The sequence below is a fragment of the Salmo salar genome, chromosome 03 (genome assembly GCF_965601325.2).
Source record: "Salmo salar chromosome 03, fSalSal1, whole genome shotgun sequence".
In the NCBI taxonomy this organism is placed as follows: Eukaryota; Metazoa; Chordata; class Actinopteri; order Salmoniformes; family Salmonidae; genus Salmo; species Salmo salar.
This window is the reverse complement of record NC_138293.1, coordinates 12823413-12836985: the sequence shown is the minus strand read 5'-3', so window position 1 is coordinate 12836985 and position 13573 is coordinate 12823413. Positions and strand designations below refer to the sequence as shown.

General features: G+C 42.0%; 2 protein-coding genes across 2 annotated transcripts in view; one reads left to right on the top strand and one right to left on the bottom strand.

The window, feature by feature from the left end:
• LOC106598552 (beta-1,3-galactosyltransferase 2) overlaps window positions 1-10002 on the top strand; it is a 53552-nt gene extending 43550 nt beyond the window's left edge. The window contains exon 2 of the transcript XR_014391838.1: window positions 7484-10002. The gene's annotated coding sequence lies outside the window, so the exon portion shown is untranslated. The remainder of the gene's footprint in view (window positions 1-7483) is intronic.
• On the bottom strand, window positions 8735-13573 carry LOC106598560 (regulator of G-protein signaling 2). The gene is made up of 5 exons (XM_014189599.3): window positions 13276-13573; window positions 12984-13058; window positions 9719-9780; window positions 9427-9593; window positions 8735-9093 (listed from the first exon to the last, which is right to left on the bottom strand). The coding sequence occupies exons 1-5, from the start codon at window positions 13329-13331 to the stop codon at window positions 8899-8901; spliced, it is 555 nt and encodes a 184-aa protein (XP_014045074.1). The 5' UTR covers window positions 13332-13573; the 3' UTR covers window positions 8735-8898.

The following is a 13573-nucleotide window of genomic DNA, read 5'->3' as shown; positions in this document are numbered from 1 at the left end:
AATGCTATTCATTGACTGCAGCTCAGCGTTCAACACCATAGTACTCTCAAAGCTCATCACTAAGCTAAGGATCCTGAGACTAAACACCTCCCTCTGCAACTGGATCCTGGACTTCCTGACGGGCCGCTCCCAGGTGGTGAGGGTAGGTAGCAACACATCTGCCACGCTGATCCTCAACACTGGAGCTCCCCAGGGGTGCGTGCTCAGTCCCCTCCTGTACTCCCTGTTCACCCACTACTGCATGGCCAGGCACTACTCCAACACCATCATTAAGTTTGCCGATGACACATCACCGACAACAATGAGACAGCCTATAGGGAGGAGGTCAGAGACCTGACCGTGTGATGCAAGGACAACAATCTTTCCCTCACACTGATCAAGACAAAGGAGATTATTGTGGACTACAGGAAAAGGAGGACCGAGCACGACAGGAAAAGACAGGGAGAGGTTGAAAATGTCAGTATGTTGACAATATGGCAGAGCACAAACTCAAACATTGTGAAAATTCTGTACTCCATGTACCCGCTTTAAGTTACATTTTAACAGTGGCCATGTAGCCTACTGTGGCTATTTGATCACAATGCAGGGTTTGACATGAACCTGTTTATCAACTTGTCCTTCAGACAAGGAGGTGACTGAACATGTTGTTGCGTTGTTTGAACACTTTACAAAATAAAAAGCATTATTATTCCCATACTATTATTACAGAGAATCAGACAAATTATGCTACCCTCTGCCTATTGGCTACTTCGCTTATTCAAGCCTGTCTCAAAATACAACACTGCCCCTTAAGACGGAAAACGATTAATCTGACTCACTTCAAAGATGTCTAGAAATCAGTGGAGGCTGGTGGGAGGAGCTATAGGAGGACAGGCACAGCATTATTCATACATTTATTAAAGAAATGTTTTTCCTCATGAATCTACACACAATACCCCTTAATGACAAAGCAAAAACTTTTAGCAAATGTATTAAAAATAAAAACAGACCCTTTGCTATGAGACTCGAAATTGAGCTTCCATTGATCATCCTTGAGATGTTTCTACAACATGATTGGAGTCCACTTGTAGTAAATTAAATTGATTGTTCATGATTTGGAAAGGCTCACACCTGTTTATATGTAACCGATGTGAAATGGCTAGCTAGTTAGCGGGTGCGCGCTAATAGCGTTGCAATAGGTGACGTCACTCGCTCTGAGACCTTGACGTCGTTTTTCCCCTTGTTCTGCAAGGGCCGCGGCTTTTGTGGAGCGATGGGTAACGATGCTTCGAGGGTGGCTGTTGTCTTTGTGTGCAGAGGGTCCCTGGTTCGAGCCCAGGTAGGGGCGAGGAGAGGGACAGAAGCTAAACTGTTACATATATAAGATCCCACAGTTGACAGTGCATGTCACAGCAAAAACTAAGCCATGAGATCGAAGGAATTGTCCGTAGAGTTCTGAGACAGGATGGTGTCGAGGCACAGATCTGGGGAAGGGTACCAAAACATTTCTGCAGCATTGAAGGTCCCCAAGAACACAGTGGCCTCCATCATTCTTAAATGGAAGAAGTTTGGAACCACCAAGACTCTTCCTAGAGCTGGCTGCCCAGCCAAACTGAACAATCGAGGGAGAAGGGCCTCGGTCAGGGAGGTGACCAAGAACCCGATTGTCACTCTGACAGAGCTCCAGAGTTCCTCTGTGGAGATGGGAGAACCTTCCAGAAGGACAACCATCTCTGCAGCACTCCACCAATCAGTTCTTTATGGTACAATGGACAGTCGGAAGCCACTCCTCAGTAAAAGGCACATGACAGCCCGCTCCTAAAGGACTCTCAAACCATGAGAAACAAGAATCTCTAGCCTGGAGAAACTAAGATTGAACTCTTTGGCCTGAATGCCAAGGAGGCAACCTGGCACCATCCCTACAGTGATGAATGGTGGTGGCAGCATCATGCTGTGGGGATGATTTGGGGATGTTTTTCAGCAGCAGGGACTGGGAGACTAGTCAGGATCGAGGGAAAGATGAACGGAACAAAGTACATAGAGATCCTTGATGAAAACCTGCTCCAGAGAGCTCAGGACCTCAGACTGGGGTGAAGGTTCACCTTCCAAAACGACAACAACCATAAGCACACAGCCAAGACAATGCCGGAGTGGCTTCGGGACAAGTCTCTGAATGTCCTTGAGTGGCCCAGCCAGAGCCTGGACTTGAACCCGATCGAACATCTCTGGATAGACCTGAAAATAGCTGTGCAGCAACGCTCCCCATCCAACCTGACAGAGCTTGAGAGGATCTGCAGAGAAGAATGGGAGAAACTCCCCAAATACAGGTGTGCCAAGCTTGTAGTGTCATACCCAAGAAGACTCGTGGCTGTAATCGCTTCAACAAATGTGCTTCAACAAAGTTCTGAGTAAAAGGTCTGAATATTTATGTAAATGTGTTATTTCAGGGGGGTTTTATTAGCAAAAATAAAATAACTGTTTTGCTTTGTCATTTTGGGGTATTGTATGCATATTGATGGGAACAAAATAATTTAATCAATTTTAGATTACGGCTGTAATATAGAAAAATGTAGAAAAAGTCAAGGGAATACTCCCTGAATGCACTGTACTTTGTTTACAAACATTGGAGTAAAACAAGCTTATATTTTGTGTTCTGATGGGATATGACAGTTGAAATAAGCTAATGAGGTGTTTATAAGTTATATTATTCAAGACTCAATGGGTACATATCATTAATTTATAAGTCCAAAAATGGATGTAACAACTGCTGATTGCCCCCATTAAAGTCTTAAATCAGCACAATATGAGGATGAAATACACTTTCCACCACTTTTATACTTTACTAGGGGATTGATTGGAAAATATGGGTGTAGTAAAAGGCCAGCAACACTCCGTATTATTCAGTGCCCCATGAAATAACACCATATATAGTAGACAATACTGAATACTCCCAACCCCACTTTTACATCGGTACGTAGAATATATATATTTCTCTATATGCCAATATGTAATTCATATTCAGTGTATTGTATTGCATTGAGTGGAGCACTCTTTATATAACCTGTTGCCCAGCACAATCGACCAATTTAAGTTTTGTAGACTCCATTGAGTCATTTCAATGACATATATTTGTATTTTATTAAAAGTGTATTTCTTTACATATAGCCTACCCTATCGCTTATTAGCTTTCATCATACCAGTACTGGTGTACACTTTTCATCATACCAGTACTGGTGTACACTAAAGAAATGCTGGCATAAATAAAGTAATATAAAAATAAAAGTATGTCAAATGATCAATTAATGTTTTAAAAAGTGGTTGCAATGCTGTGAAAAACAGTTGTCCTGCACTAGAGTGCAAAAAAAATCCATATTCCCAAAGTTTAGCATGTCTTTATAGGGGAACTGATCTACAAATAATAGTGAGTAGTTATTTTATGATGGAAGGTTCTTTGTAGATCAGTCAGTCGGCGGTCGCCTGCACTGCCAGCTGCAATGTCGAACAGTGGTAATGATGACCAGACAAACTGAAGTGGTTGCTGGGACTGTAGGAGAGCAGCAGCAGCTGCAGCTGTGGGATTGCAGGGACTGTAGGATCGCAGGGACTGTGGGATAGCAGCAGCAGCTGTGGGATAGTAGGGAATGTGGGATAGCAGCAGCCGCTGTGGGATAGCAGGGACTGTGGAATAGCAGCAGCAGCTGTGGGATAGCAGCAGCAGCAGCAGCCGCTGTGGGATTGCAGGGACTGTAGGATCGCAGGGACTGTGGGATAGCAGCAGCCGCTGTGGGATTGCAGGGACTGTGGGATAGCAGGGAATGTGGGATAGCAGGGACTGTGGGATAGCAGCAGCCGCTGTGGGATAGCAGGGACTGTGGGATAGCAGCAGCAGCTGTGGGATAGCAGGGACTGTGGGATAGCATGGACTGTGGGATAGCAGCTGCCGCTGTGGGATAGCAGGGACTGTGGGATAGCAGCAGCCGCTGTGGGATAGCAGGGACTGTGTGATAATGGGGACTGTGGGATAGCAGCTGTTGCGGATCGCAACCAACTTAAAGGTACATACACCGCCACCATAATAGGTACCAGTTGAAAAAAAATCAATGGAAGTACAGTATACTGCATATGGAGACTGTTTAGTGCCAAAAATAAAGGGTTTGTTACATCTGCGCCTACCACAACTCTACTGCTCATCCTGTGTCTCCCTAACCTGCCGACACTCCCCCAGTACTCTCTCCCTTTCTCTCTCTTTGTGTGTGTGTGATTGTGTGGGTGGAGACAGGTGTGCTGGAGTCAGAGCAGATCCCCACCAGCTGCAACCTGTTCCATAATCAAGACCTCTACAAATACTCAGCCCTGCCACTTCCACACTGCCAGATCATAGACTGACTGAGCAAAGGTTATGTTTTTAGCCGTTTGTTCCTGTTTTCCCTTGTATAATGTATGCCCATGGGCGACTTGTCTTGGTACCCCCTTTTCCCACTAACAAACAAACAGTCAACACTACAACAAAGCAATACTCACAGGTACCAGACAAATGTGACATGTAATGGGCAACACAAATGAGCGATCTGCATACAAAGAGAGAGAAATAGCAAGCGCTTGAGACAGAGATTTAAACACAGAGATCGAGCTCACAGAGAGAGATTGAACTCCAGAGAGAGAGATTGACTGGGGTTTTAAACCAAAGGAAAGGGATGTGATAGGGTAATGGAAAAGGTGCAGGTGTCTTCTGATTACTGACTGATTGGTGACTGATTGGGGAATGATGATTGTCACCTGTGAGGGGAGAAGGAGAGAAAAGAAATACACACAGGACACACCATCAGGATACCTATATTCGTAACAACCTTGGTTACTTTATCCCAGTCTCCTCGTCTGAGTCTGCTCTTGGGTTCTCCTGCTCCGCGTAACAGGGTTAAATGCATGTAAAATAATAATAATAAAAAATACTGATATTTCTTACTGTATATCTCTCAGATATAGGACAGACACTTCAGAAAAATGTCCTTAAATGTTTTTTTGGGGGGGACTATCTTTTCCATGTAGTGAATCTGTTATTCAATGTGATTGTATCGGCTAATAGCAGTAAGCCCCCCCCTCCCCAAAGAAAGCATTTTTTTGGTGATTTTTTTTTATACTTCAAGGGGTCTTAAAATTCTAAATCAAATAGCAAAAGGATCCTTGGTATGACCTTTTTAAAACAATTCCACATAACTTAGTAGAACCCCTCTTATGGGTCAATTTCTTATACCACCAGAGGACAATGTTGGCTAAAATATGGAAGGCAAACTGATTACCTTAACAATGTGTTATTATCTTCAAGCTGCATCAGGTTTATTATTCTTATAAATTGTATGTTTTAAGGAGAGTGGATTTTACTCTCTCCTTACACAATGTGTTTTAAAGACAGAAACAGGAAGAGGAAACAGGAAGAGGACACAGAGAGGACCATTTTGGGACCGAGGGTGGCCTATTTTAGCACAGTGATCCGATTATTATCTGCTGCTTGATTTAAAATGTGTGCAATTAAAATGAATTGATACTGTAATGACTACTCTGACAATATGATGACCATTTAGGCTCTGATTATGAGAAGCACATCACAGTTCGCTCAATACCTGCTAGCTTTAAATGTTTCTTTCAACCTCTGTGCAAAATGTATACATTCTGTAACCTTATGGTCAAGTCCAATAGTTAGTCAGCAAGCATGAATTGGTATTCGGTATTGCTAATACATACAAGAATAATACCATGGCACTTGCTTCATAATCATTGTTTAAGGACCAAGAAGTTTTGTACAGTAGATTTGTATGTAGTAGCCTATGTATGAAATATACAACAATTTGCAGTCCGGTTGCATTGTTGAGCCCTTTCCCAACAATGCAGAGTTAAAAAATAAGAACATTCGCAAAAAATAAATAAATAGTAACACAATAAAATAAATGTGGTGTGTCCTCTTCCTCTATAAATGATCTTTGATCCATATGCAGACTGGGAAGGTTGTGTGCATCTTCAATTCAGATTCCAAATCACTTTTGTTTAACCAGACACCTCCTTTTCCCAACACCCTGACATCCAATGACAATGTCCCTATCCCAGGTCTCACACTTTGTTTCAGTCACAGTCTGGTGTGATAAATCTCTAAATAATCCATGCTTTTGTCACTTTGAGATTATTATTTTTTTTACCTTTATTTAACTAGGTAAGTCAGTTAAGAACAAATTCTTACAGTGGGTTAACTGCCTTGATCAGGGGCAGAACAACAAATTTGTACCTTGTCAGCTCAGGGATTTGAATTTGCAACCTTTCAGTTACTAGTCTAACACTCTAACCACTAGGCTACGCTGCCGCCCGAAAGATTAGACTACTGCAATGCTCTACTCTCTGGCTACCTGGATAAAGCACTAAATAAACTTCAGCTAGTGCTAAATACGGCTGCTAGCATCTTGACTAGAACCCAAACATTTGATCCTACTACTCCAGTGTTAGCCTTTCTATCTAGCTTCCTGTTAAGGCAAGGGCTGATTTCAAGCTTTTACTGTTAACCTACAAAGCATTACATGGACTTGCTCCTACCTGTCTTTCCGATTTGGTCCTGCCGTATATACCACACGTACGCTACGGTCACAAGACGCAGGCCTCCTCATTGTCCCTATCATTTCTAACGAAACAGCTGGAGGCAGGGCTTTCTCCTATAGAGCTCAATTTTTATGGAATGGTCTGCCGATCCATGTGAGAGAAGCAGACTCGGTCTCAACCTTTAAGTCTTTACCGAATACTCATCTCTTCAGTAGGTCCTATGGTTGAGTGTAGTCTGGAACCAGGGGTGTGAAGATGAATGGCAAGGCATTGGAGTGAAGAACCAACCTTGCTGTCTCTGCCCCCCCCCCCCCCCCCCTGGGATTCTCTGCCTTTGGCTGTCACTGGCTTGTTAGTGCTCTCTCATGCTGTCCCTAGGAGGTGTGCATCACATCTTGCAAGGCTTTTTCTCTCGCTATACTCGACTTGAGTGGGTTGAGTCACTGACGTGATCTTCCTGTCTGGTTTCGCGCCCCCTCGGGCTCGTGCAGTGGGGGAGATCTTTGTGGGCTATACTCAACCTTGTCTCAGGCTAGTAAGTTGGTGGTCTGTTCAAATCAAATCAAATTGTATTGGTCACATACACATATTTAGCAGATGTTATTGCGGGTGTAGCGAAATACTTGTGTTCCTAGTTCCAACAGTGCGGTAGTATCTAACAACTCACAACAATACACACAAATCTAAAAGTAAAAGAATGGAATTAAGAAATATATAAATATTAGGATGAGCATTGTCGGAAAGGCATTGACTAAAATACAGTAGAATACAGTATATACATATATGTAAATATACTGTATATACACAGTGTCAGTCTGTCCTGTTTGGTGTCATTCACCTGTCTTATCTGGCTTCCTGTGTGATCTTAAATATGCTCCCTCTAATTTTCCCATTTCTCTCTCTCTCTCTCTCGCTCTCTTTCTAGGACCATGCCTCAGGACTACCTGGCCTGACGACTCCACGCTTTCTCCATCTCCAGTCCACCTGGTTGTGCTGCTGATCCAGTCTGCCTGCGGCTAGGGAACCCTGACCTGTTCACCGGACGTGCTACCTTGTCCCGGATCTACTGTTTCGACCTTCTCTATCCCTCTCTCTCTCTCTATCTCTCTCTCTGTCTCTCTCTCTCTCTCTCTCTATCCCTCTCTCTATCCCTCTCTGTCTCTCTCTCTCTCTCTGTCTCTCTCTCTCTCTATCCCTCTCTCTCTCTCTCTCTCTCGATCCCTCTCTGACTCTCTCTCTCTCTCTCTCTCTCTCTCTCTCTCTATCCCTCTCTGTCTCTCTGTCTCTCTATCCCTCTCTCTCTCTCTCTCTCTCTCTCTCTCTCTCTATCCCTCTCTCTCTCTCTCTCTCTCTCTCTCTCTCTCTCTCTCGCTCTCTGGACTGCACCTGCTGTCTCAACCTCTGAATGCTTGGCTATGAAAAGCCAACTGATATTTACTCCTGAGGTGCTGACCTGTTGCACCCTCTACAACCACTGTGATTATGATTATGATTTTTATTTGACCCTGCTGGTCATCTATGAAGGTTTGAACATCTTGAAAAACAATCTGGCCTTAATGGCCACGTACTCTTATAATCTCCACCGAGCACAGCCAGAAGAGGCCACCCTTCAGAGCCTGGTTCCTCTCTCGGTTTCTTCCTAGGTTCCTGCCTTTCTAGGGAGTTTTTCCTAGACACTTTGCTTCTGGATCGCTTCCTCTTTGGTGTTTTAGGCTGGGTTTCTGTATAAGCACTATGTGACATCTGCTGATGTTAAACGAGCTCTATAAATACATTTGATGGATAGATTGATTGATTGAATCTTGGCTGCAATATCTGGCTATGATTGTGTTATCAGATGAGACCTTGCTGCAATGTTCAGTGTAGGTGGAGAGTCATGGTCGATGCCCTAACACGCCACAGGGGGATGAAGAGGACTAAGGCCGCACCCCGATTCTCTACTCTCCTCCAGAAGGGTACTTGTACTTATACATGGGATTGATGTAATCATTGGCTGGAGGAATTTTCACATCGCTAAATCCATGATTATGTTTTTTTTTTTAAATGTACAATAAATCATTATAGCAACAAGCTAAATTACAAGTACAACTTACAATGGAATTATTAAATATGAAATATTACAAGTTTACAAATATACATCACCATCAATATATACAAATAACACAGACACTTGAAGTCAGTAGCATTTGTCAGTTGTTTATCGGGTGAACCATTCCATGTGAGGGAGTGTTCAAGTCCATTCCATGTGAGGGAGTGTTCAAGTCAAGTGCACACTTCAAGAGAAGAGCAGAGAATTGGATTTCCTGAGTACATTTTTGTTGGAGTCTGAGTCAGTCACTCTCAAGTTCTTGTATGTTTTCCTAAGCCCCTGCCACCAGCACACAGGTCCTTGTAGTAGTCAGACTGAATGAACCGAGGATATGCATCGTTCTCCATAAGGCTACAGACCTTCCTCTGGGCACCGTCAAAACAAGATGGCGTTGGTTTGTGGAGACTCTGAGCAATGGTGTCTCTTGTGTGGTAATCGATGTTGACCTGATTTGAGAAAAAAATGCAATAATCACACTCAACACAACCTTAAATAACACTATTTATACACTATTATCATACATGTCAGTCGTTCTTCATCTAATTTGGTTTTAGATGTAGGTTACTTTTAAATCTATTATAGTTTTCCTTCATGTCATCCTGGAAAGTTTAAAGATTATATTCTCCCACTGTGCAGCAGTTACAGAGTTACTCATTGGGAATTTCTAAATATGATTATTTTGAATCTGTATAACTTGCCACTCATTTATTATCACTATAAGGAACATGAAGTGATATACATGATGGTACTGTGATAATGATAATATAATGTGTTTTTACCTCCATAGGGGAGTCACTTTGGATGAATTCTTCATAAATGCTAGCAGCTTTCCAGGCAAGCTTCTCTGGACTGGTGATGGACTTGAACTCTTCACAGGCAAGCCAAAACTCCAGATTCTCCTCACAGAACTCAGACTTCAGGAAGACCCGAAATGCCACTTGGCCACCTAGAAGCAAAATGGAGAGAAAATATTTGGGTTGATTTAGGCATAATCTGCAGTCTGGTAGTGTGTTTTATATATTTACAAAAATATGTTGTATATATTTACTGTATATATAAAACAGAAATTACATTTATGATTGAGTAGTTTCTCTAAGGATTGTCCCCACTGTTTCGCCTCTTTAACAGATTGTCTGCGAATAAAAAAAAGAACAAAAAGAGGTTGAAATATAGGAATAGGTTAATTGAATTAGTGTTGCAAGGTATACTGGTACCACAGTAATATAATCAAAACATACTGTTTCATATAATACTACAAACATTTTCGGCCCTACCATTCTAAAGAACCCGCTGTCTCCTGTTATGAAATGTTTACATTGTCAATTGTTTACGAGTTCAGTAAATGTTTAAAGCAACAGCAACTAGTCTCTTGTATGCACCGGTCCAATAATGTCCACTTCACTTTCATGGGCTTATCATGTGTGGCAGCTGTGATCAGCAAGCTGTAACACCTGCCAGCCCTCACCCACCTGCTTCTCTCTGTCCACTCTTCCTGCATATCTACTCCTCCCAGGGGCGGAAATCGCGGGGGGGACGGGGGGGACACGACCCCCCCATCCTGGGAAAAATATGATTTGTCCCCCCCAATATATCACTGAAAGATAACTATGTAATTTAAATAATATTAATAATACGCAATGAAAGCAATTGTGCTGATTATAGACACTTAATAGCGCGTTTTTAAGTTTCAAAAGATTGCGACCCCCCCACCCTTTTCCTCACAATGGTTTGATCCACTGCCAGTTCCTTAGCTTGCTAGGTAACAGAGGCACTCAATGAACGTAACTGACGTGAGGTTAATCCAGTCAATCGCGCACACACACTAGCTGAATATGCAGAGCTAGCGCGCAAATATGAACTATTAAGCTAGCTAGTACCTATTCCATTTATGTGGCCTCGTTAAAGATGGAATCTTTGCTATCGTCAATTTATTCCAAGATCAGCATGCAGATGATGTAAGTTAGTGCTTCAAAGTCCCTGTGATAAGGTTAGCGATAAACTGAAGTCCAAACTGAACAGAACTACACTCTCTTCTACCATTGTCTTAAATATATTTAATGGTCTCGTTGCAAAAGCTAAATTGTCGCAAGGGAACTTTTATTTATTTATTTTATTTAACCCGGGTAGCAAAGATTATAGCAAACACCACTGAAACTGAATTGGTGCTCGCTAGCTTTGCAAATTCAGCTATTGTTGGAAGCCAGCCAATATGAAACAAACTATTAAAATTACAAAAGGTTGCAGCATATGTTGTGTAAATGGTGAACTCATACAGCTGTCAACTCTTGTCATTTTAATCCGTTTCACATTTGCTAGCTAGCTTTTAGATCGAAGCCCAAATAGAATGATAAAAGATAAGATGATAGAAGCCCATCTCCTACTATAAATAGCCTAAACACTGTGTGTGTGTGTAGCCAGCCAGCCAGGTAGAAAAATGGCAGAAAAATAAAAGACGGACATCAGAGTATTTTTCAGTACACCAAAACGCAAAGTAAGAACACTAGTAGCCTAATATCTCAAAGACTAGTTGATAAAATGTTCATAAGAAAGAAAATAAATTCTAATGGAAGTGTTTCACAATGATGTCATTAGGCAGAGCAGGCAACAGATGGCACACAGACAGCAGAGTTGGGGACAGATATGCAGGGACAGACTGGCAGAGACAGGGAGTCTCAGGTAAGTTTGTTGAGTCTTTGTTTGGCAACGTTATGAAAGGTTCTCAATTTTTTAACTTGTAAAATAGGAACATAATTGGAAAATGCCATGGATACCCCCACTCTCAAATTAAACTGGTGACTGAACTAAGATTTGTTAAAGGCAATGGTATTGCTGTTGTGAGTAGTTGTGTAGTTTTGGGTACCGGTAGTTAGGAGTACGGCAAACACCTTATTTCTTTGGTTCCTCAATATACATTTACCATATTACAATGTAGGCTATGTGTTACAGCACTACTTTTGGTGTCCCCCTCAGGAATTGCTCTTGAGAAAATTTCATGTAATTGTCCCCCCCAAAGTTGATATCAGATTTTCGCCCCTGACTCCTCCATCAGTTTTTAAAATAGAATTGAGCCTTGATGGCGAGCGGGGATGGAGATCCTGATCAGTCTTCTGTTATTACATTGGTATGTTTGATACACTGGAGCAGTGCGCAGAGCGAGCAAAGTTGATACATTGTATATAATTTCATCCTGACATAACGAAGAGCACAGGCCAATCTGAGTATAGGGGTTGCAAATTCGCTGTCACACAGCAGTGCCAGAGAGGAAAACCCGCTTCGCGACAGACATGCTTGCAGCTTTAGAGCAAAGAAAACGGCTTGTCTCTATCTCAAACGGTTCAAAAATATATTACTCCTATAAACGGAGCTACCCTTTTTTCTTCCTGATATTTCACAAACCATGTCGCGGGCGGTTTTAAACTAATCCCGGCCCGTTAATTATTGCTTTGATAACAAACATCGTTATTCAGTCATGTTACCTATCTAGCTAAAAACCTGCTAACTTGACAGTAGGTCTGGGCCAATTTGATTGGCACAGGAAGAAATAAAAAGGGTCTTGCAACTCATGAGATGTGCTTCAAAAGGTAGGATTGATTCATATAGGCCAAACTACATCAAAACTCTCTCTTTCTGACGCTCGTTACATTCTGTTCGGTGCCTTACGTTTTCAAAGTTGGTAGCAGTGTGTGTGTCTGGGAGAGAGGGAGAGAGGTGGGATATCATAAGGTGAATGCACCAATTTGTAAGTCGCTCTGGATAAGAGCGTCTGCTAAATGACTTAAATGTAAATGTAAATGTGTGTGTGTGTCTGGGAGAGAGAGAGAGAGAGGGAGGTGTGTGTGTTAACTGAAGAGTAGAAGGTTTCATGCAGCGTTTTCTCCTTACTGCTACAATGACATGCGGATCATTATGCATGTATATTACGTCCTCCCAATTCCTCCAGCCAAATCATAGGTAGGCCTTTGCAAATTTTGGGGCGGCAGGTAACCTAGTGGTTAGAGCGTTGGATCGAATCCCCGAGCTGACAAGGTTAAAATCTGTCATTCTGCCCCTGAACAAGGCAGTTAACCCACTGTTCCTAGGCTGTTATTGTACATAAGAATTTGTTCTTAACTGACCTGCCTAGTTAAATAAAGGTAAAATAAAAGAGCCATTCTATGCATTATTCTATTATACAGTGAACAGTGTGAAGTTAATATGTGTTGTATTGAGTAACAGTGTGAATGTCTGTGACGGGTTTGTTTTGTAGCACATGCACATAACGTTGATGGTATAATGACAACATATTTAAAATACATACCAGAAAAATGATATATACATTTTTTTCAGTGTCACATACCTGTGCATTTTCTTCTTTGAGTGAGGTGAGGGACTATTGAGGAAGTTGTGGAGTCTCGATTTCCAGGGTTTATGCCTGCAGAATAAATGATAAGAATACAGAAAGAATGTTCAGTGGTCTTTTTAGAAATGTATTATAGTACACTTATTTATAGCCCAGTCACATTACGATGTTTCATATGTGATGAATTTATGCAAATGTAATACAATACAAATGTGCTCATAATGCCTCTAACAACTTTTATTAAAAATAATAATAATAATTACAAAACCAAATTACATCAACAACTTACAAAAGCCTTTTGGTCTTGTCAAGGTCTTCTGAGGCTTCCTCACAACAAAAATCCATTTTTTTTTGTGTGTGTGTGTGTGTGTGTGTGTGTTCAATGGCTAAATACTGTGTACCTATCACCCTCTCAACCCTGTTCGTTGAGGTTCCAGACCCAATTCTCAAGGAAGCTCGGTGAATTCTTTATGCTCTCTGACGCAGCCAAGAATACCCAAGCTCCACCTGCATCTCAATCCTGATTGGCTCTTCTCCATAATCACGGGGAAATCTACACTCAACAACCAGCGATGTTGAGTCCCTGA